Source organism: Dipodomys merriami, unplaced genomic scaffold (assembly GCF_024711535.1).
Source record: "Dipodomys merriami isolate MVZ:Mamm:240054 unplaced genomic scaffold, mDipMer1.0.p SCAF_22, whole genome shotgun sequence".
Classification (NCBI taxonomy): domain Eukaryota; kingdom Metazoa; phylum Chordata; class Mammalia; order Rodentia; family Heteromyidae; genus Dipodomys; species Dipodomys merriami.
Genome location: NW_027203604.1, coordinates 7,571,962 through 7,594,342, shown reverse-complemented (window position 1 = coordinate 7,594,342; position 22,381 = coordinate 7,571,962). Strand labels below are relative to the sequence as shown.

The 22,381-nt window shown below is 38.5% G+C and overlaps 1 protein-coding gene across 1 annotated transcript in view; it reads left to right on the top strand.

Annotated features, from left to right (window-relative positions):
- Nucleotides 1-22,381, top strand: part of Uhrf2 (ubiquitin like with PHD and ring finger domains 2) — an 81,254-nt gene that overhangs the window by 40,375 nt on the left and 18,498 nt on the right. Inside the window, exons 4-6 of the mRNA XM_070033233.1 lie at nucleotides 5,120-5,338; nucleotides 19,045-19,154; nucleotides 20,194-20,380. Of these exons, the coding sequence (XP_069889334.1) occupies nucleotides 5,120-5,338; nucleotides 19,045-19,154; nucleotides 20,194-20,380 (516 nt within the window). The remainder of the gene's footprint in view (nucleotides 1-5,119; nucleotides 5,339-19,044; nucleotides 19,155-20,193; nucleotides 20,381-22,381) is intronic.

Sequence of the window (22,381 nt, the reverse complement as noted above, 5' to 3'; positions counted from 1 at the left end):
CTAGATGGTCAGTTTTACATGTGTCTCTCTACTTCTTAATACTAAGTTATTCAACTTCTATACCTATCTATAAAATATTGATTAAATAGCTCTTACCTCTATCTAAGGGTTTCTGTAAATCTATATCACTACTTAACTAGTGGTTCCTTACTATATGTGCTAGTAATCAAGAACTTAGAGGAAACTGAACTGGGTATGGGTATAAGTGGATTAACAGCTAAAAAATATTTTTCATGTCAGCTTCATATTAACATCTGCTTCGCAAAACATCCAACTGGAAAATAGGCAACTCTTTTCTGAGTTTGCAGGAAGGAGTTGACATCTGAACTGAAATGGGGCTGGGGAGGTAGACTTGCATGTGTGAGGCTCTGGGTTCGATTCCTCAGCACCACATAAGCAGGAAAACAAAAGCTGAAAATGGCTCTGTGGCTCAAGCAGTAGAGCACTTGCCTTGAGCTGAAGAGCTGAGGAACAGTGCCCAGGCCTAGAGTTCAGGCCCCACAATTGACCAAAAAAAAAAAAAAAAGAAGGTCTGCTTAAAGCTGATGCTTGTGGCTCACACCTATAATTCTAGCTATCTCAGAAAGCTGAGCTTTACAGGACTACAATTCAAAGCTAGACCAGAAAGAAAAGTCTGCAAGATCCTATCTTCAGTTAACCAGCAGAATGCCAGGCTGGAGGTAGGGCTGAAATGGTGAAACACCACCCAAGCAAGCAGGCTGGTTAAGCATGAAGCCTTGATTTCAAACCTTAATAGTGGGAAGAAGAAAACAAAGATCTGCTTATGTGGTTGGCCCTTGCTGAGTTTTAGGAACTTAGCTGCAAATCAAGAATTTTGTTATATTCTCTGAAGTGAGTTGAGTACCTATGTGATATAATAACTTTGTGAGAGGAAGAAGCATGTCTAGTGTTTCTGGATTTCTGTGGTCACCCCTTATGTCTTTTCCTTTTGATTTTGCATTATATCCTGTGGCTGTAGTAAATTGTAGCTGTGGATACAGCAATATTCTATGGTCTGAGGAGTCCTGTGCATTCTGGTGAATCATTGAACATGTAGTGGTATTAAGAACGTTGGCACATAAAATGTAACAACAAATCCCACACGAGGTCTAATGATTTCTTATTATCAAATGTTCAAGAGTTCCTGAATTGTCTCATTAAACGTATACCTAGAACACTAGGTCTTGGTGACTCACATCTGTAATCCTAGCTACTCAGGAGGGTGTAATTGAGAGGAATGGGGTTCAAGGCCAGCCAGGCAATAAAACTTAATGACATCTCGATGAATAAAACATTGGGCATAGTGGTATGTGCTGTACATCCCAGCTGTGCAGGAAGCCTAAAGATTGCAGTCCAGACAGGCTCAGGCAAAAAAGTGAGGCACTTTGAAAAATAGAAAGCAAAAGGGATTGAGGGTATGTCTCAAGTGGTAGAGTATCTACATAGAAAATACTAGGCCCTTGGGGCTGGGAAGGTGACTCAGTAGTAGAGCGCTTGCCTTGCATGCCTGAGGCCCTGGGTTCGATTCCTTAGTGCCACATAAGCAAAAGGAAAAAAGCCAGAAGTGGAGCTGTGGCTCAAGTGGTAGAGCGCTAGCCTTGAGCTGAAGAGCTGAGAGACAGTACCCAGGCCCAGAGTTCAGGCCCCATGACCAGACCTTCCCCCCCCCCCCAAAAAAAAGTACTAGGCCCTGAGTTCAGACCCTAGTACTGGAAACACAATCCTCCCCTCTCCCCCATACACACACTTAGGGTGATGGCATGCCTGTAATACCCCCATACACACACTTAGGGTGATGGCATGCCTGTAATACCAGCCCTGAGGAGTCAGACACAGGAAGGTTATAAATTGGAGGTTAGCTTAGACCAGCTAAGCTTAACATACTATGAGCTGGTCTCAAGTAATAACAATGAAACAAACTATATTCGGAGTCTATATATTTTTTTAAAGTACTTTCATTCTGAATGTCTTTTGGTAAATTTAGGCAAGATGAGACTATTTTTGTTATTGAAGCATATTTTTTGCTGTTAACATTTTTAAAAACACATCATGATTCCTATAATCTTATAACACATTACAACTGAGAAAAAGAATCCTCATCTAAAATAGAATTTTTCTAAATATCTTAAAAATATAGCTAGAAATTTAATTCACAACTCTATAGTTACAAAAGGTCTAAAAGATGTAGTTTTAACTTCGTTTTACAGGCTGAGAATAATGTGGCTATTGTTTTACTAATCCATGTGAAACAATATGTATATGTAAATTGGCGTTTAAACACCAGATGTTGGGCTAATGATCTCTATATTTAGGTCTGACCTTTAAAAAGTAGGATTGAAGCTGAATGTTGGTGGCTTGCTTCTGTAATCTTATTTACATGAGAAGCTAAGATTGGTAGGATTGTTGTACCAGGTCAGTCCTGGCAGAAGAGATCCTGAAACTTTATCTCCAGGAATCGAACACTGTAACATGCACATATGATCCTCTAAATGATTGGATTCTTGAAAGCCGGTGGGCCCTGGCTCAGGTGCATGCCCTGTCCTAAAAATAATCATTGGAAAACTAGGGCTGAAGGCTCAGCGGGATCATAATAGTCTAGCAAAACAAACAACCAATGTAGGAATGAAATAGAGAAGAGTAGAACCACGGATATGCAGTTGTACTTGCCAAGGTTCCTCTTAGTATTATTTCTATTTAATATTGGCAAAAATCTACTAATTAGTGACATTTACTTCATTCTGTACTGTTGTAAGCATGCAATATATGAGGAGTAATTACCATTAGATACATTTTACAGAAGAGGTTTAGTAATGTTCCCAAGGATATACGGCAGCAAGAAGCTAAATTAGAAATCTAAACGTAGTCTGGCTGAAAATAGAATCCATTTTTAGCAATGACAAAAATAATAGATCGAAAACCTTGTTTTGTGAATTGAAGGAAATTCAGTAAAAATAATGTTTCAAATTGAAAAGTTTATTAGAAGTGGCAGGGACAATAGTCAAGGAGTAGGCCTCTTGTAGACGATTTGGATTTCTTCATGGAATTAAGGCTTAAAGTATATTCCAAAATCTAAACTCTGGTCCTGTATCAAGTAGCTTTTCTTTTCTATATCAGAACTAGGTAAAAATAAGTAACATGGCTTCTCTTAGGACTAAAAATGTTGTCATCAATTATTCTCTGAGCAGAGTCTGATTGGTTGAACAGAATTAAGGCCCTGAGAAAGTAAACATGGCTTCTCTTAGGACTAAAAATGTTGTCATCAATTATTCTCTGAGCAGAGTCTGATTGGTTGAACAGAATTAAGGCCCTGAGAAAGTAAATGGATCAGATAGTCTCTGATGCCCCCCGTCAATAGAAATTTCTCCTCCCAGTTAACCATAACTTAGGATCTGATTCAATTGGATGATTGAAGATCCTCTTTAGGATTAATATCTGTTCTAAATGAGTTGGGTATTTGAGGAACTAGGACAGTTTCCATCTTTAGACCAGTTTTTATTTAAAGCAGGCCACTTTTAAGGATTGATGTTTTCTCCCCTTTCTGTCTTGTTTAATGTTGTCACACCAGAGTACAATATTATTTATTCTGTTTCCATATATTGTTGAACTTGAACATGTATTAGAATTACTGAGAGCATTTGTAGAAGTAGAGAATGGGGCCTTATTGCCAGCTTTTCTGATTGTTTCAAGTGAAGACTGAGAATGTTGCATTTCTAATACATGTCCAGAGGGTGCTGATAGTGCTAGTCTGAGACCACACTTAAGGATCTATATCAGTTTGGCCTCCCTCAATAGATTGCATTTTAAAAGAACAGGAACCAGATGTTACTTGTTTTTGTGTACCCATACTGTCTTAAAGGCAGCACATCTTATTTTTATCAAAACCACCATGGATTGTTAGTTACATTAATGTCTTTGGCCTGAGAATAACAAGAAGTTACGCTTAAAATCTCAGAGCCTTCTATAACTCCAAAAGGAAATAAACCTAAGACTCTTACAGAAATTCTTTCACATGCTTTTGCTCTCTGATCCATGTAAAATTCTCTGGGAGGAGGTTGTTTGCTTGTTTTATTTTTGTTTTTAAACATTACTAGGGCACTGGTTACATTTAAAAACTCTCCTTGGGAAAATGGAGGCTGTTGGAGCATGCTAGGTTCTTATTCTATATAAGCAAATGTTAGAGCTCGATGAACCTGTTCCAGGAGAGGCCAACATCTTAAAGACAAGGTCTCATTTGGTATCCCAGGCTGACCTTAAACTTGGTATAAAATCCAAACTGGCTTCTAACTAATTGGTGTTCAGCCTCTTAAATGCATTATAGAGACATGTACCACCATGTTCAGCCCCTGTAAAAGTAATTCTTAAACTTGAGTTTAAGTATGTGCTTTACCACCCTTCCCACCTCTATCTTAAGGTATGTGCTTTACCACCCTTCCCACCTCTAACTTAAGGTATCAATTACTTCCTAAGACTTTTAATAGGAATTACTTTATTCTAGTAATTAGAATTATGTATGTGTGTATCATTTAGTACATTAAGAAGAATATAGGAGCTCATTCAGAATATCTAGATTATAATAATACTTGAGAGACTAGATATGTTACTTATAGTGTATCCTAGGGAAATAACAGTCCTCTAAAAGTTGGTACTGTACTGAAGATTGAGCCTAGAATCTCATAGACAAATGCTCTACCACTTAAAATTCATCCCCAGCTCTTTTGTATTCACTTTATTTTAAAAACAGAGCTTGCTGTCTTTGTCCAGGCTTACCTGGAACTTCCATTCCTCCTGATTCTGCCTTCTAAGCAGGTGGGATTATAGACATGTACCACCACACTCAAAGGATGATGGTTCTTTGAAAACATGGAATGTGCATTTACCTACCATTCTGTAAACCATGAAGAGAGCCATCTTTCCAAGGCTCAGTGACAGGAGAGGATTCTTGCTCACACTTACAGAAACCCCCATGAAATACAGCAAGCACTCCTTAAGACCTTGCAACTTCTTTTACTTTATCTCCTAGATGTCAACTTGCAAATGAGGTTTTTCTATAAGTTGTATATAATTTCACTCATCTTTGATAATAGTCATAAACAATGTTGTATGGTTCTTTTCTCTTAAGGTATCCAGAAAGTGGCACAGTAGAAATGAATGGGAAGGATCTTCGTCCACGAGCTAGAACCATTTTGAAATGGAATGAACTGAATGTTGGTGATGTGGTAATGGTTAATTACAATGTAGAAAATCCAGGAAAAAGAGGATTTTGGTATGATGCAGAAATTACCACATTGAAGACAATCTCAAGGACCAAAAAAGAACTTCGTGTGAAAATTTTCCTGGGGTAAGATTCTCTTCATTAATCATTTAATTTTTCAATTAAGGCATGCATTTTTAGGTTTAAAACATGTATTCCTCATAAGAAAGTTGGAATCAGGGAGGCGGGGGGGGGGAGGCTGGGAAGGAATGGGAAGGGGAAACAAAGGAGGAGGCTACAATGCTTGATAAGAAATGTACTCATTATCTTGCCCATGTAATTGTAACCCCTGTGTACGTATTTTCACAATAAAAAATAAAAATTTAAAAAAAAAGAAAGTTGGAATCAACAAAGACATTTCCATATTCTAAGCATATTTCCACAAATTCTTGAGATTTTTTTTATTTGAAAAAAAATAGCATAGGTGGGCAACAGTGGCTCACTCTGGTAATCCTAGCTATTCAGCAGGCTAATGAAGATTGCAGTTTGAAGCCAGCCCAGGCAGGAACATTGGTGAGATTCTTTATCTCCAATTAACCACCAGAAAACCAGAAGTGGTGCTATGACTCAAAGTGATAGAGCTTGAGCCCTGAGTGAAAAAATTCAAGGACAGACAGCATCCAGGTCCTGAGTTTAAGCCCCATGACAAGCCTCCCCCCTTCCCCAAGAAAAACTTAAATCTTTATTTCTAAGGTTAGAGATATTATTTGGAAGAATCTTGGAAGTAACTGGTTATCTTATTAGAAAAATCATTATTTGTATCACATGAGTGTAGTAGACATTTTAATAACTGTGTTAGTATACTAGTGATATGCATAATAACTATCTGCTGGACTTAGTACTGGCAAAAGTTTTCTTAATTTCTCTTAAACTTACAGAGCTTAAAAAATTTTAATAAAGAAAATTCAAAATGTGAAAAATTGACCTGAAATACCAAATCACTGATACTTATCATCATCATCATCATCATTATTATTATTACTATTATTATTATTATTATTATTTTGGGTCAGTTGTGGGCCTTGGACTCTGGACCTGGGCGCTCTTTAGCTTAAGGTAAGCACTCTACCACTTGAGCCACAAAGCCACTTCCAGTTTTCTGAGTGGTTTATTGAAGAGAAGAGTCTCATGTACTTTCCTGCCTGGACTGGCTTTGAACCCTGATCCTCAGATCTCAGCCTCCTGAGTAGCTAGGATTACAGGTGTGAGCCACCGGTGCCTGGCTCTCATTAATTCTTTAAAAAGAATACTCTCAGGGCTGGGAAGGTGGCTCAGTGGTAGAGTGCTTGCCTTGCATGCCTGAGGCCCTGGGTTCGATTCCCCAGCACCACATAAGCAAAAAGAAAAAAAGCTGGAAGTGGAGCTGTGGCTCAAGTGGTAGAGCACTAGCCTTGAGCTGAAGAGCTGAGGGACAGCGCCCAAGCCCTGAGTTCAGGCCCCACAACCGGATCCCCCCCCCCCAAAAAAAAAAAAAAGAATACTCTCAGAGGGTTATCTGAAGTGATAAAGTAGTAGGCATTGTTTCACAGTTAGAGTTTTTTTGTTTGGTTTGGTTTTTTCCTGGTACTGGGGCTTGAATTCTGGGCCTGGGTGCTGTCCCTGAGCTCCTTTGCTCAAGACTAGCCATCTACCACGTGAGACACAGTGCCACTTCTGGCTTTTTCTGTATTTGGAGATAAGAGTCTCACAGACTTTTCTCCCTGGCTGGCTTTGAACAGCAGTCCTCAGATCTCAGCCTCCTGAGTAGCTGAGATTACAGGCATGAGCTGCCAGTGCCCTGCCAATTAGCTTTTATACCTGGCAAATTTTTCCTACTGTCTGCTTCTTATGAATAGGTTATTGGCTACATACTTGCTAATTTGCTATTTTTAAAAAAGATACTTTCTGGGGCTGGGAAGGTGGCTCAGTGGTAGAGTGCATGCCTTGCATTCCTAAAGCCCTGGGTTTAATTCCTCAGCACCACAAACACAGAGAAAACTGTAAGTGGCGTTGTGGCTCCAGTGGTAGAGTGCTAACATTGAGCTTAAGAGCTGAGGGACAGCGCCCAGGCCCATGACTGGCAAAAAAAAAAAAAAAAAAAAAAAAAGATACTTTTTACTTAACTGTTTCTAGATCTTTATTACAAATTTGTTACATTGTTGTGCATTTCTTTTCTTCCTAATGAATTCTCAGTATTTTTTTCTATTGAGCATAAAGGGTTTTAGCATGATACTAACATACTTCTCCAACATAAGAGGAACAGCCAGATTTATATACTTGTCAAATTCTGCTAACAGGAGAAACACTTTATGTATATTAAAAATACAAATATTAAAAGCATAAATTAAGCCAAGTGCTACTGGTTCACATCTGTAATCCTACTATTCCAAGAGGCTAAGATCTGAGGATTGTGGTTCAAAGCCAGCTCAGGCTGGTGAAAGTCGATGAGACTCTGGTCTCCAATTAACTACCAGAAAATCTGTAAGTGGAGTTGTGGCTCAAATGGTAGAGCAGTAGCCTTGAGCAAAAAAACCTCAGAGATAGTACCCAGGTCCAAGGTTCAAGCCTCAAGACTGGCATAAAAAAATAATGAATAAATAAATAAATCAAGGGTAGGTAAACTATGGTCTGCTTGCTACTTGCCTTTGTATGTAAAGTTTTATTGGAAACACAGCAATGCCTGTTTTATATGTTTTCTGTGGCTGGATTTGTGCTAAACAGTATTATTGGATAGTTACAACTTGGACCATCAACCCTCAAAGGTTAAGCTACTTAATGTTTGGCACTACATGTAAGCAGTATGCTGGCTCCTGCGATGAAGAAAAAGAATGTTAGATGTTGAATACAGGCTATATTTTATTATATACGTGTGTGTGTTTGCATGTATGTATGTATGTATGTATGTTGTGATATTTAATATTGAACCTTATATTTTAGAAAACATTTCAGAACTTTTTACAGACTTCTAAACTTTAAATTCTGATATAAGTACAAATTCTAAAGAAAAAGAAAGCAACTAAGTAGTGTTGGGAGCCCTATAATGTGGAACACAGACTGCATGAAACAGCACATGCACACAACAGGACATAACAATACTCATGGCACTAAGCTAAAAAAGAAAACAAAAATATAGCTATTTAAATAAAATTCTCCAAGTGATTTTAAGATTATAATAGCTTTGGAGACTAGCCTTTCAAGATTAAATGGAAATGATAGATAGGCAGGTGTTGATTGGTTAGTAGAGAGGCTGGGTAGTGATAATTATCCCAATAGTGAAACACTGTCCTAAAAATTATTGTATTCCTGTCTTTAAGTTTTTGCTACAAGTCAAAAATGAAGGTAGTGTGAAGCTTGTGTGACTGTACCACTCAAGCCATGCTCCCACTACTTTTTGCTTTAGCTTTTCATGTAAAGTCTCATGCTTTTGTCCAGGCCAGCCTTGAACCACATTCTCCTAGGAGCTCCACCTCCCACATACCTGGCATTACGTTGTCCATGTTAGCCCCAAACTTCAATCTACGGTCTAGCATTTAATACCCTGTACAATTATAATAGTTTAAATTGTTCACAAACTTTGAATCCTATAACAAAGAAAATTTATTCAACCTTAATTCTTCACAAACTTTGAATCCTATAACAAAATTTATTCAGCCTTATTTAGATGTACAATAGAATTATTTGTACTGAAGAATTACTTGTTGTCAATATCAGGTTTGTAAGATTTCATTTGTTTACTGAGTTATCCATGTTTCTTTATCGCATGATCTCTTCATGGTGTTATCACTACATACTATTGTTATATTGTTCCTATTTTATGTTGAAGTTATAAGTCAGAGTTGAAGTTATGAAGTTCTAAGTCAAAAATTGACTGTGCTCAGCTATGCTTTTATTTCCATGTTGCTTAATCATGTAATCTCTCTTACTTGCCTGGTAAAAACCTTAGAGACAGTCATTTTACTTGTTTTGTGTCTTGTTTTTCAATTATCTGTTCAAATGTCATATCAGAGTGGACTTCCTAAATACCCTGCATAAAATAAATAACATATATACATATGGGATATGGGTTACTTGAATTCTCCTTTAATCTTATGTTTTATTTTATTTTGTTTTCTTGTGCCAGTCCTGGGGCTTGAACTTAGGACCTGAGTGCTGTCCCTGAGCTGCTTTTGCTCTAGGCTTTACCTCTTGGACCACAGCTCCACTTCCAGCACCCTCCCTACCCTCCCCCCCTTTTTTTTGGTAGTTTATTGGAGATAAGAGTCTCATGGACTTTCCTGCCTGGGGCTGGCTATGATCCATGATCCTCAGATCTCAGCTTCCTGATTAGCTAGGATTATAGGCATGAGCCACTGGCACCCAGCTTACCATGACTTTTTAAAAATAGTACCTACTATCATCCAACTTGTCTCTTTTAAATTAAATGTATTTAAACAATAAACTGTATATTAAATAAACTGTTTCCTATTGCTGCTATAACTACCACACACATGGTAGTATAAACAGCAACACCCTTTACTTTACAATTCTGGAGGTCCTGAGACTGAGTGGGTTTGGATACTGTGCAAACATCATGATATAAGCAAGGGCATTCATGTTTCAGAGACTCTGAGGGAAAATCTGTTTTCTTGCCTTTTAGAGGCCTCCCCCATTCCTTGGCTTGCGATTTGCTTCCTCCATCTTCAAAGACAGCTACTTTTCATTTTTTTGACCATTTCTTTGGTAGTCAGGGCAGGACATTGGCAGACATTTGGAATGCCTCCAGCATAGAGCCTGTTTTTACCTTGGACTTTGGCTAGTTGCTGGCTTCTGTTGGATAGGACGTTGAAACAATAGAATGTTTTGCCATCTTCCAAGGCACACATTAGGTTTGGGGATCACTGATACAGTGGCTTCATAGCTAAGACTGTTTTCAGTTTGAAAACACTTAAAGTAAATCTTACCAAGCTGTAAACCAGCCTTCATTCAACTGGTTACTGAAATGTTAAACCATGGCAATATCTCTCTAGCAAAATGAAGGTTGAACTTTAAGCAGGATAACTTGAGACTCTTGGCTTTTTTTTTCTTTTCTATTCTTTTTTACAATCTGTAATGGAATTAAATACTATGCTGTCCAAAATGGAGCCCACATAATGAGAAAACAAAAGGAAATGGAGCTATGGCTTAAAGTGGTAGAATGCTAGCCTTGAGCAAAAGAGCTCAGGGACAGCACATAGGCCCTGAGTTCAAGCCGAAAAGAAAAGAGAAAAACCAATTGAAAGAGATGGGTAGATGATACTTGATAAGCCTAGTTATCAGAGATAATGTTCAAGAAGGTAGTTGAAAAGATGGTTGTTTTCCACTGAGAACTGTTACCTATAAAATAATCATAATGAAAATTTGACAACTGAAAAATATAATAATTTAAAACTCCAAGACATTACTGTTAATAAGAACCTCCACAAGACAGGATTAGTTAACTAGAAGGTAAGGCAATAAAAACTAGGAAACTGAAACATGGAAAAATAATGAAGAGCACAGAATATATTGGACCCACGGAATTTGGTGACAGGTCTAATTTGGAGTTCCTGTAAAAGAAAGACTATAATAAAGATACTTGAAAATGTAAAATTTGAAAATTTCTAAAATTGATAAAAGATATTAGTCCCAATTTGAGAAATTCTGTGAAGTCTATGCAGAATAAATATAAAGAAAGCACTGATGGGATATCACAGATAAAACTAATAAGAACCAAAGATTAAAAATGCTGGGCGCGCCGGGCGCTGGTGGCTCACGCCTGTAATCCTAGCTATCAGGAGGCTGAGATCTGAGGATCGCGGTTCAAAGCCAGCCCGGGCAGGAGAGACCGTGAGACTCCTATCTCCAATAAACCACCAGAAAACTGGAAGTGGCGCTGTAGCTCAAGTGGTAGAGCGCTCGCCTTGAGCTGAAGAGCTGAGGGACAGCGCCCAGGCCCAGAGTTCAAGCCCCACGACCGACAAAAAAAAAAAAAAAAAAAAAAAAAAATGCTGGGCGCTGGTGGCTCACGCCTGTAATCCTAGCTACTCAGGAGGCTGAGATCTGAGGATAGCGGTTCAAAGCCAGCCCGGGCAGGAGAGACCGTGAGACTCCTATCTCCAATAAACCACCAGAAAACCGGAAGTGGTGCTGTAGCTCAAGTGGTAGAGCGCTCGCCTTGAGCTGAAGAGCTGAGGGACAGTGCCCAGGCCCAGAGTTCAAGCCCCATGACCGACAAAAATAAATAAATAAATAAATAAAAAAGACTGAGGGGCTGGGATGGGAAGGGGAAACAAAGGAGGAGGCAACAATGCTTGATAAGAAATGTACACATGCCGGGCGCTGGTGGCTCACGCTTGTAATCCTAGCTACTCAGGAGGCTGAGATCTGAGGATCGCGGTTCAAAGCCAGCCTGGGCAGGAGAGACCGTGAGACTCCTATCTCCAATAAACCACCAGAAAACCGGAAGTGGCGCTGTAGCTCAAGTGGTAGAGCGCTCGCCTTGAGCTGAAGAGCTGAAGGACAGCGCCCAGGCCCAGAGTTCAAGCCCCACGACCGACAAAAAAAAAAAAAAAAAAAAAAAGAAATGTACACATTATCTTGCCCATGTAATTCTAACCCCTTTGTATGGTATTTTCACAATTAAAAAAAAACACAAAACTGAGAAGCTTGAAATGTGGCTTAGTGGTAGAGTGCTTGCCTAGCATTCATGAAGCCCTGGGTTCAATTCCTCATTTCCACATAAACAGAAAAAGCTGGGAGTGACGCTGAGGCTCAAGTGATAGAGTGCTAGCCTTGAACAAAAGAAGCTCAGGGACAGTGCCCTGGCCCTGAGTTCAAGCCTCAGGACAGAAAAAAAAATGTCAGTAACTTTATCAGAAACAATGTACAATTTAAGCTAGGATACAGTGGAAGGGCAGGTAAAAATACATGTTAAAAACTTCCAGGTTAACATATATTTTTAATGAATATATTGTTTAAAAATGAAGCCAAAATAAAGAGAATCAAATAAAACTTGAGAGAATTCATCAACAGAATTCCATCCTTTCCTCCTTCCTTCCCTAAGTCCTCCTTTTTCCTTCTTGCCTCTTCTTTCTGATTGCTGGGATTACAAATGTATACCACTTCACTTAAAAGAAGTTTTTTTTAAGCAGAAGAAAGGTGATCTTAGAAGCAGAAATATAGGAAAGAATTAAGGGCTAGTAAATATATGGCCAAGTTCAAGCAGACTATTCACTAATTATAGTAATGTTATGTTACTATGTGTAGAAAAATGCACAAAAGCAATAATGGAAAAGCTGAGGATACTAAAGAAGTTGCAAAATTCTGGTATCTGGAAAGTAAAACTAAGTAGATTGATATTCTGGACTGACCACTAAAATATAAAGCATTATTCACAAATACCAAAGAAATAAAATGAGATTAATCCTAAAGAAAGCAGTGTCTGGCTAAAAGAAATGTAAAATAATAATAGTAAAATAATAGGAAAAAGTCCATAGCGTTTTAGCCATTGTATTGACTTAACTATTGTAAGGACAGAGATCAACAAGGTAGTTGAAAACAAAACCCCATAGCTGCTCATAAGAAAGACTCCTTAAAAACAAAATCACAGAAGTTAAAAAGAGAAGGATACTTGGGATTCTAAGAAGATGATAATATTGTCAAATGTCCATATACAAATATGTCAGAAGAGCAAGACACCTGTTCCAAAAATTCAAAGGCAGTATTTACCACAAAATTTGATGGTGTGAACAGGATATACATACAATTATTCTGCAGCTGGGCACTGGTGACTCACATCTATAGTCCTAGATATTCAGGAGGCTGAGATTGTGGTTTAAAGCCAAACAGGACAGTAGAGTCTGCAAAACTCTTATCTCCAATAAACCACCAAAAAGCCAGAAGAAAGCCATCGCTCAAGTGGTAGAGCACTACTGGGTTTTTTTTGTTTTTTGTTTTTTGTCAAGCATGGGGCTTGAACTCAGGGCCTAGGAAATGTCTCTGAGCTCTTTTTGTTCAAGGCTAGAACCTTGCCACTTTGAGCCACAACACCACTTCTGGTTTTCTGGTGGTTAATTAGAGGTAAGAGTCTCATGGACTTTCCTGCCTGGGCTGACTTTGAACTGGGAATCTCAGATCTCAGCCTCTTGAGTAGCTAGAATTACAGACATAGGCCACCAGCACACAGTTTAAGAGGACTAATCTTGAACAAAAAAGCTGAGGGCAGTGCCCAGACTCTTGAGTTCAAGCCCAAGACTGGCACACACACACAAATCCCCAAACATCTAGCTTTTGTGTACACCAACAATGAGAAAATTGAAAGTGAAATCAGGAAAGCAACTCCATTTGCAATAATACTAAAATACCTAACCAAGGAAGTGAAAGATCTCTACCACAAAAATGAAATTTTTGAAGGAAAATTGAAGAAGACATCAGGAAGTAGAAAGACCTGTGTTCCTAAATTGACAGAATTAATATTGTGGAATGGCAATACTGCCCCAAATGATCTGCAAATTCAGTATAGTACTCATCAAGATACCAATGTCATTCTTCACTGAGATAGAAAAAACAGGACAGAGATCCTTATTGCTATGAGCGACCATATGGCAATGAGGGAGGGGGTAACAAGTTTGACAAGAAATGTACTCACTGCCTTACTTATGTAACTGCAACCCCTCTGTACATCACCTTGACAATAAAATTTAAATTTAAAAATTTAAAATCTGAAAAAAAAATCCATTAAGTATGAATCACAAAAGCAATCCTTGGCAAAAAATTCCAGACTTCAAACACAGAGTTGTAGTAATGAAAATAGTTCAGTACTGACACAAAAAAGGCCCAAGGACCAATGGAACAGAACAGAAAACACAAACTCACACGTCTGCAGCCATTTGATGAGAGAACCAAAAGTTTAGGATAGAAAAAAGACAGCCTATTCAACAAATGATGTTGGGAAAACTGAATATACACATGGAAAGCTGAAACTGGACCCGTATCTGCTACTCCATACTAATACCAATTCAAAGTGGACCAAAGACCTCAATGTAAGACCTGAAATCATGAAACTAACTACAGGAAGTAGTAAAACATTAGAACTCTTCTACAGAAGCAGGAACTTTCTGAATATAGTTTTTGGGTTTTGGCAAATCAATGAGGAAATTGACATAGTATTGCATCAAACTAAGAAGTTTCTGCATGAAAGAGACAGTTAACAATCTGAAAAGACAGCCTACAGAATGGAAGATCTTTAGCAGCCATACACCAGATACTGACCTAATAGCGAGACTATACAAAGGGCTCAAGAAACTAAACCTGCCTGGTGCCGATGACTCACACCTGTAATCCTAGCTACTCAGGGGGCTGAGATCTGAGGATCACTGTTCAAAGCCAGCCCTGCCAGAAAATCTGTGAGACCTTTATCTCCAGTAAACCACTCAGAAAACCAGAAAGTGGCTCTGTGGCTCAAGCCACAGAGCACTGGCCTTGAGCTCACGAGCGCAGGAACAGTGCCCGAGGTCAGAGTTCAAGCCCCATGACTGACAAAAAAAAAAAAAAGAAGAAGAAGAAAGGAAACCAAACCTTCAAAGAATTAATAGCTCAATTAAAAAATGGACAAATGACCTAAATAGAGGTTTCTCAGAAGAAGAAAAAATAAAAATGGCCGAATAGACACATGAAGAAATACTCAGCTATCTCTGGCCATAAAATAAATGCAAATCAAAATAACACTGAGAGTTCATCATCCCAGTTAGAATGGCCACTATCAAGAATACAACAGCCGGGTGCTGGTGGCTCATGCCTGTAATCCTAGCTAATCTGGAGGCTGTGATCTGAGGATCCTGGTTAAAAGCCAGCCCTGGCAGGCAAATCCATGAGACTTTTAGAAAACCGGAAATGACACTGTGACTCAAGTGGTAGAGTGTTTGCCTTGAGCTGAAGAGCTCAGGGACAGTGCGGAGGCCTAGAGTTCAAGCCCCATGACTGACAAAAAGCAAGAATACAGACAACAACTGACGGTGTGGAGGAAAGGAACCCTAGTACACTGCTAGTGGAAATATAAACTCATTCAATCACTGTGGAAGCAGTTTGGAGATTCCTCAAAAAGCTAAACATAGGGGCTGGGAAGGTGGCTCAGTGGTAGAGCGCTTGCCTTGCATGCATGAGGCCCTGGGTTCAATTCCTCAGCACCACATAAGCAGAAAAAAAAAAGCCCGAAGTGGCACTGTGGCTCAAGTGGTAGAGTGCTAGCCTTGAGCTGAAGAGCTGAGGGACAGTGCCCAGGCCCAGAGTTCAGGCCCCACGACTAGACCCCCCCAAAAAAACACCTTTATCCTCATTCTACAAAGGAAACCAAGGACAGACATTCTACAGTAAATATCAATAAACTAAAGCCAGATTACAGGCGTTTTTCAAAAAAAAAAAGCTAAACATAGACTTGATTTAACAGTATTACTCTCAGACATTTATCCTAATGATGTGAGGTGAGGATAATGTAAAGCCATTAAGATAATGACGTTCATTACACATTATTTGTCATAGCCAAGATTAGGAATCAGCCCTCCCCTCAGTGGATGAATGAATCAAGAAAATGTGGTATATATACAAAATGGAATTTTACTCATCTATTGGCAAGAAAGATACTGTTCCACTTATAAGGAAATGGAAAGACTTGGAAAAAAATAATGTTAAGTGAAGTAAGTCAAGCCCAGAGCTAGAACCAATTTATAAATGTACAAGTAAACAAGTTGAATGCAAGTGCACACAAATGTATTAACTAAAGTTTGGTATTTGCAGAGGAGGGCTCAAATGATGTCATTCCTTAGAAAAACTCACCATCCGAAAAAATGAATACCAGGGAACTGGTACTTGAAAAGTGGAGGGGCAAGGTCAAGAGAAGACAAAGGAAGAGAGGAAAAGAGAGGGGAGAATGCAATCATAATATTCAATATATATCATGAAACTAAGAAAATTGAGAGGAAAGATTGGGTTAGAAGGGATGGAGGAGAATGAAAGGACTGACATTGATTGTACTTATAAACTGATTCGTTGAATAACTCCTTTGTACAACTATTTAAAGATAATAAAAATATAATTAAAAAAAAAACTTAGTGATGTGATGTCCCCTACAAATGCAAAATAGATGGCTGGGATAAGACCTGTGTGGTAATTTCAGTAGTTGTGTAAGGAGATGTTAGATGCAAGGATGTATAATGGTCCCCCAAACTCTTAAGATAAAAGATTTAAAAATAAGTTAAGCAAGCTAGTTTGAAAATAGCAGCTATGATGGTTGTCTTTGAAGATGATCCCTAGTTATACTTGATTTCTGATATTCATCTTTTCATAATTTCCTCATTTACTGAAGTGACACTCTGACCAACAGAAGGTAGCAAAAGTGAGCCAGACGCTGGTGGCTCATGCCTATAATCCTAGCAACTCTGGAAGCTGAGATCTGAAGATCAAAGTTCAAAGCCAGCCTAGGCAGCAATGTCCATGAGACTCTTATCTCCAATAAACCACCAGAAAACCAGAAGTGGCACTGTGGCTCAAGTGGTAGAGCGCTAGCCTTGAGCTAAAGAACTCAGGGACAGCACCCAGGCCCAGAGTTCAAGCCCCATGACCGACCATAAAGGATGACAGCTCTGTTTGTTGTTGTTGTTGTTGTTGTTGTTTGATTTTGCCAGTCCTGGGGCTTTAACTCTGGGCCTAGGCACTGTCTCTGGGCTCCTTTTACTCTGCCATTTGAGCCACAACACTTCCTGCGTTTGCTGTGATTAATTGAAGATAAGAGTCTCACAAAGTTTACTGTCCGGGCTCTCTTGGAACCATGATGCTCAGATCTCAGCCTTCTGAGTAGCTAGGATTACAGAAGTGAGCCACCAACGCCCAACTGGCAGCTCTGTTTTAAGCATTTCCTTGGATCACTTCAAGAAGAAGCTAAACTACATGACATGAAGACATTTAGCAATCTGCATACTCCAGTAAAGCTGCAGAGAAGGTTTCAATAAAAACTTTATTTACAAAAACAATGGGCCAAGGTTGTTTTTGCCAATTTCTGGGCACCACAAATGGCTAAACAGTTTAAATTATACTTTGGGAATACAAGTATCAAAATCAAGATAGAGAAGCGTAGACAAATGGTTAGAATACTGCAACAGAAGACAAGAACAAGAGTTGTGAAAATGTTTAGATAATAGATTTTTTGTTATTGTTGGTCGTGGGGCTTGAACTCTGGGCCTGGGCTCTGTCCCTGAGTTCCTCAGCTCAAGGCAAGTACTCTGCCACTTGACCCACAGCACTGTTTCTGGTTTTCTGGTGGTTTATTGGAGATAAGAGTCTCACAGACTTTCCTGGCCAGGCTGGCTTTGAACTACGATCCTCGGATCTCAGCCTCCTGAGTAGCTGGTATTATAGGCGTGAGCCACTGGCGCCCAGCTTTAGACTATAGACTTTAAAATTACAGGTATTACTATACCATATGATTAGATAGGTACACAGGTGATGACACTAAAGAAAATTAAATATAACTTGGGAGGATATAAGGAAGATGTTACTGTTTCATGTAAGGAAGTTGTCACGTGTAGGACTTTTGAAGTAGCTGAAATTTCTATCTTCTGTCATGACTGGTGATTAAAGGATGTACATCTTGACATTGGTTAAGCTATCATTTATGTACAATTGTGTATTCATTATATTCATTGTCAAAAGGTATAAAAGGATGAGAGAATGGAAAAGAAGTCTCCAAGCAGAGGAATGCTAACCAAAAGTAGTAGACTTTATATATTATTAGAAGTAAAAGGAAACATTTCAGAAGATGATATGTGGCTCATAGGAGGCTGTAATTTGGAGGATCCAGATTTGAAAACAGCAACAGGCAGAAAACTCTGCATTGACTACTATCTATAAATAAGCAAAATGCTGGACTGGAGGTGTAACTCAAGTGGAAAAGTTCCAGCCATTAGTGGGAAAGCTGAGGAGAGAGCATAAGGCCCTGAGGTCAAGCTCTGGTACCAGGACTGAAAATAATAATTTAGGATTCTTGGATTTGTGTGTACCTTATATTTGAAACTATATATCAAAAAGGGAAATATACAGAGTAGACAACTGTAGAAACATCTGTAAATAAGTTTAAATCAAAACAAGCAAATATGACTTCCTATTTTTAAACTTTTTCTTTTTGTAATACTGTGGTTTGAACTCAGACCTATGCCCCAGCCTTGCTTTTGCTCTTATCTTTTGGATAGGGTCTTGTGGTTTTGCCTGGGGTTGGTCACAGTTATGTTCCTTCATTTACATGTCAAGCTTTGCTGGGTTGACAGGTATGCATTGCCAAACTTACATGTTGAGAGGTAAATCTGTAACTTTTCATCTAAGCTGATCTCAAACCACAATCCTACCAATCTCTGCTCCTGAGTACCTAGAGTTAGAGACATACACCACCACTGAAAGACTTTAGAAAGCATTTTTTTTCTGTTTTTATTGGAAATACATTTAAACTTCATGCTAATCGACAAGGTATCATAGTACTTAAGCTAAATTTACATGATAATTACTTCTTTGCCAGGTAATCCAAGTAATGAAGTTGTGAATTTTTTTCATTTTATTTATGATTTTTCTAAAGTTATATATACCTTGAATATTAACAAATCACTATTAAACTTTTTCCATTGGTAGAAACAATAGTTGAGAGTAATTGGAATGGAGGTAATATCAAATTTGTAAGTGGGCAAGTAGTGAGTTTTCCAAACTGGCTTCTAATTGTTATTTTGCAATTTGGTTTAGATATTTTGGGGAAAGTTAACTTTTCTTTCTCTTTTAAACAGGGGTTCTGAAGGAACATTAAATGACTGCAGAGTATTATTTATAGAAGAAATCTTCAAAATCGAGAAGCCTGGAGCTCATCCTATTTCATTTGCAGATGGAAAGTTTTTAAGTATGAAATCTTCTTTTTAGCTTAGCCTACATGTGTTGTACATGATGGAAATTTGTTTTTTATTGATCCGTGAATAGCTTGGAAACTGATAAAACTGTAGACCACACTAATTTATTTTCAAGATAACATTAGTAAGAAGGGATACTTTCCAATACATTTTTCTGAGTATGTTAAATAGCCTTTTCAAATGTTTATCAACTGGCACTTTGTGCCAGTTATTCTGTATCCCTAGCAATACTAAACATTTGTTTGTTTCTTCCCAGTCTAACAGATTAAAGGCCCAGGGTGTTAACTTTAAATCTACTAAGGTCTTGCTCATATTTTGCAAACTTCCATGGTTCATTGAGCCATTGATAACCCAGTCTTTTTTTTTTTTTTTTTTTTGGTCAGTCATGGAGCTTGAGCTCAGGGCCTGGGCCCTGTCTCTGAGCTCTTTTGCTCAAGGCTAGTGCTCTAACACTTTGAGCCACAGCTCTACTTCTTCCAGTTCTTGAATGTATAATTGGAGATAGGAGTCTCATGGGGACTGCTTAGGCTTGCTTCAAACTGTGATCCTAGATCTCAGCCTCCAGAGTAACTAAGATTACAGGCATGAGCCACTGGCACCTGGCTTACTCAGTAACTTTTTGGCATCCATAGGCTAAAAGAAATACCAAATTGTTGCATTTAAAGTAACTGTTTAACAAATAATATTTCCCTTGAAATTTTAGGATATCCTATGGTGTCCCAGTGAGTTTTCTACCCTGCCCTTGGGTATGTTGGTACACATTTGGGGAACTCTGTGAGTCAATATATATGTAACTTTTAAGGCAATAATGTATATTATTCTCATTCCATTTATTACTGGCATCTGCCTAGGCACTACCCCAGAAATTCTGGTTTAGTAAGTCTAGCATGAGTCTCAGGTCTTTATTCTTAAGGCCCTCACACCTATTTCTCTTGATTCCTCTCTTTAGTGTAAAAAAATGAAAAGAAAAACTATCTGCTATTTCTAAGGAGTTTTCTAAAGTAAGTGTTACTGTAATTTTGTTCTTAATAGGGAAAAATGACCCTGAATGTGACCTGTGTGGTGGAGACCCAGATAAAAAATGCCATACGTGCTCTTGTCATAAATGCGGTGAGAAACGGGAGCCCAACATGCAGCTTCTGTGTGATGAATGTAATATGGCCTATCATATTTACTGCCTGAATCCACCTTTGGAGAAAATACCAGAAGAAGAATACTGGTATGATTGCCATGATTTTATGGTTCTTAACTTTGTAAAAAAAAAAAAAAAATTGAGGGCTGGGAAGGTGGCTCAGTGGTAGAGTGCTTGCCTTGCATGCCTGAGGCCCTGGGTTCGATTCCTCAGCACCATATAAACAAAAAGAAAAAAGCCGGAAGTGGCACTGTGGCTCAAGTGGTAGAGCGCTAGCCTTGAGCTGAAGAACTGAGGGACAGCGCCCAGGCCCAGAATTCAGGCCCCACCACCCGACCCAAAAACAAAAAAAAACACACACAAAAATTGAGTATGAAATGGATATTTGAACTACTTAAAGTAGATTTGTAAAGATATGTAATGTATATTAAACAAAGTGCTTAAAATGTTACAGCCAATAGATACTTGGGATTGATATATTTATTCAGTTATTATAATGAATACTAAGCTGGGTTCTGGCTCCATTGTGGGTGTGGGTATGGGTATGGGTGTAAGGTATAGGGTAGTACTAGAACTTGAACTCTAGCCCTTGCTCACTCATGCTCTTGCTTAGCTTTTTTCACTCAGAGGTGGCACTTTATCACTTGAGCCACAGCTCAACTTCTGGCTTTTTACTGGTTAACGAGTTCTTGGATTTGTGTGCACTTGCTGGATTCAAACCTCGATCCTCAGATCTCAGACTACTGAGTAGCTAGGACTCCTGTTCTAAGCCATGGACACCAGGCTAAGATCCATTTTAACCACCTTCCCCCCAGTTCCTTCTCCAATCCAGTATTCATGCTTTCAAAAGCATAAATCTGAATATTACTCATTTGCTTCAAAGGCTAATTTGTGAAGGACCCTGCATATTATTATTTAATTGTCTTTCTTTAGCCTATTAGATGTTTGCTGCATTACAACAGAGGCTTTAGGAGTGAAAGTAAAAAAGGATATTGCTTCTTAATGTTACCTCTTACTACTTATGTGGTCACAGTCTGAATTTTGCCATTACTACATAACTGTTTTTCTTTGAATTCTCATATTTTTCTTTCCCATTGTTTCAGTGAGGTTTATATTTCTGCTTCTTTAAAAGGCATTTGGGAGAAGTGATTTTTAACTTATTATAGTGTCTTCTTAGACATATGTAGGCTTTTAAAGTGCCAAAACAAAATATCTCATGGTTCCTTGGGATTGACCAGTAGACATAGATAGATACCTTCTTTGTTCAAAAGGCCATGTGGAATAGATTGTGAAATGGAAAATTTTGGCAAATTTAATTTTAAGTAGGAATGGCCATTAGATCTTTGTTATCATATTCAAACTTGTCAGCTGCTCAGTGACACATAAGAAGTCCTATCTCATTCTGTAGACATAGGCACAGTAGCCTAATCTAAACCATAAGCCCAACTACTGGGGATGTAAAGATTGAGAGGATCATGGTTTGAGGCCAGCAGAGTAAAAAGTCAATCATTAAGCCAGGCCTGTTGGTGTACATGTGTGATTCTAGCCATGTAGAAGTCTAGATCAGAAGATCAACATCTAAGGCAGGCCCTAGGGAAAAACCTGAGACAAAAAAAAAAGGTCTGGGAGTGTAGTTCAAGTAGTAGAGTACCTCTTTACTCTTAGCAAGCATGAGGTTCTATGTTCAAATCCCAGTAGAGTATCCTTCTTCTGCTAGCCCCTTCCTTGCCCCCCCCAAAAAAAGATTAAGACAATTCATAAGACAAACACGTAGAAGGGATTAAAATTAGCTAGGTGAATATGAAAAAACATCTTCGATGTCCTGTGCACTTGTTATAATAGACTATGTATAGTTTTCACGCTAATGAAGTTAGATGTGGAGATGTGCCTATTGCACAGTTTAATATTGGATTAGAAGCATTGATTCTTTCTCCTTTTAATGATAAGAATTTCAAGCAAATTTCTGTTCTTAGGGTTAGTGAGATTAGAATTTGTGGTGTCATTTGAATTTCATATTTTTGTCTGGCGTTTGAACTAAATGTGAGGATTTATAATACTGAACTTTTAAAGTCTCTAACAGTGACTTTT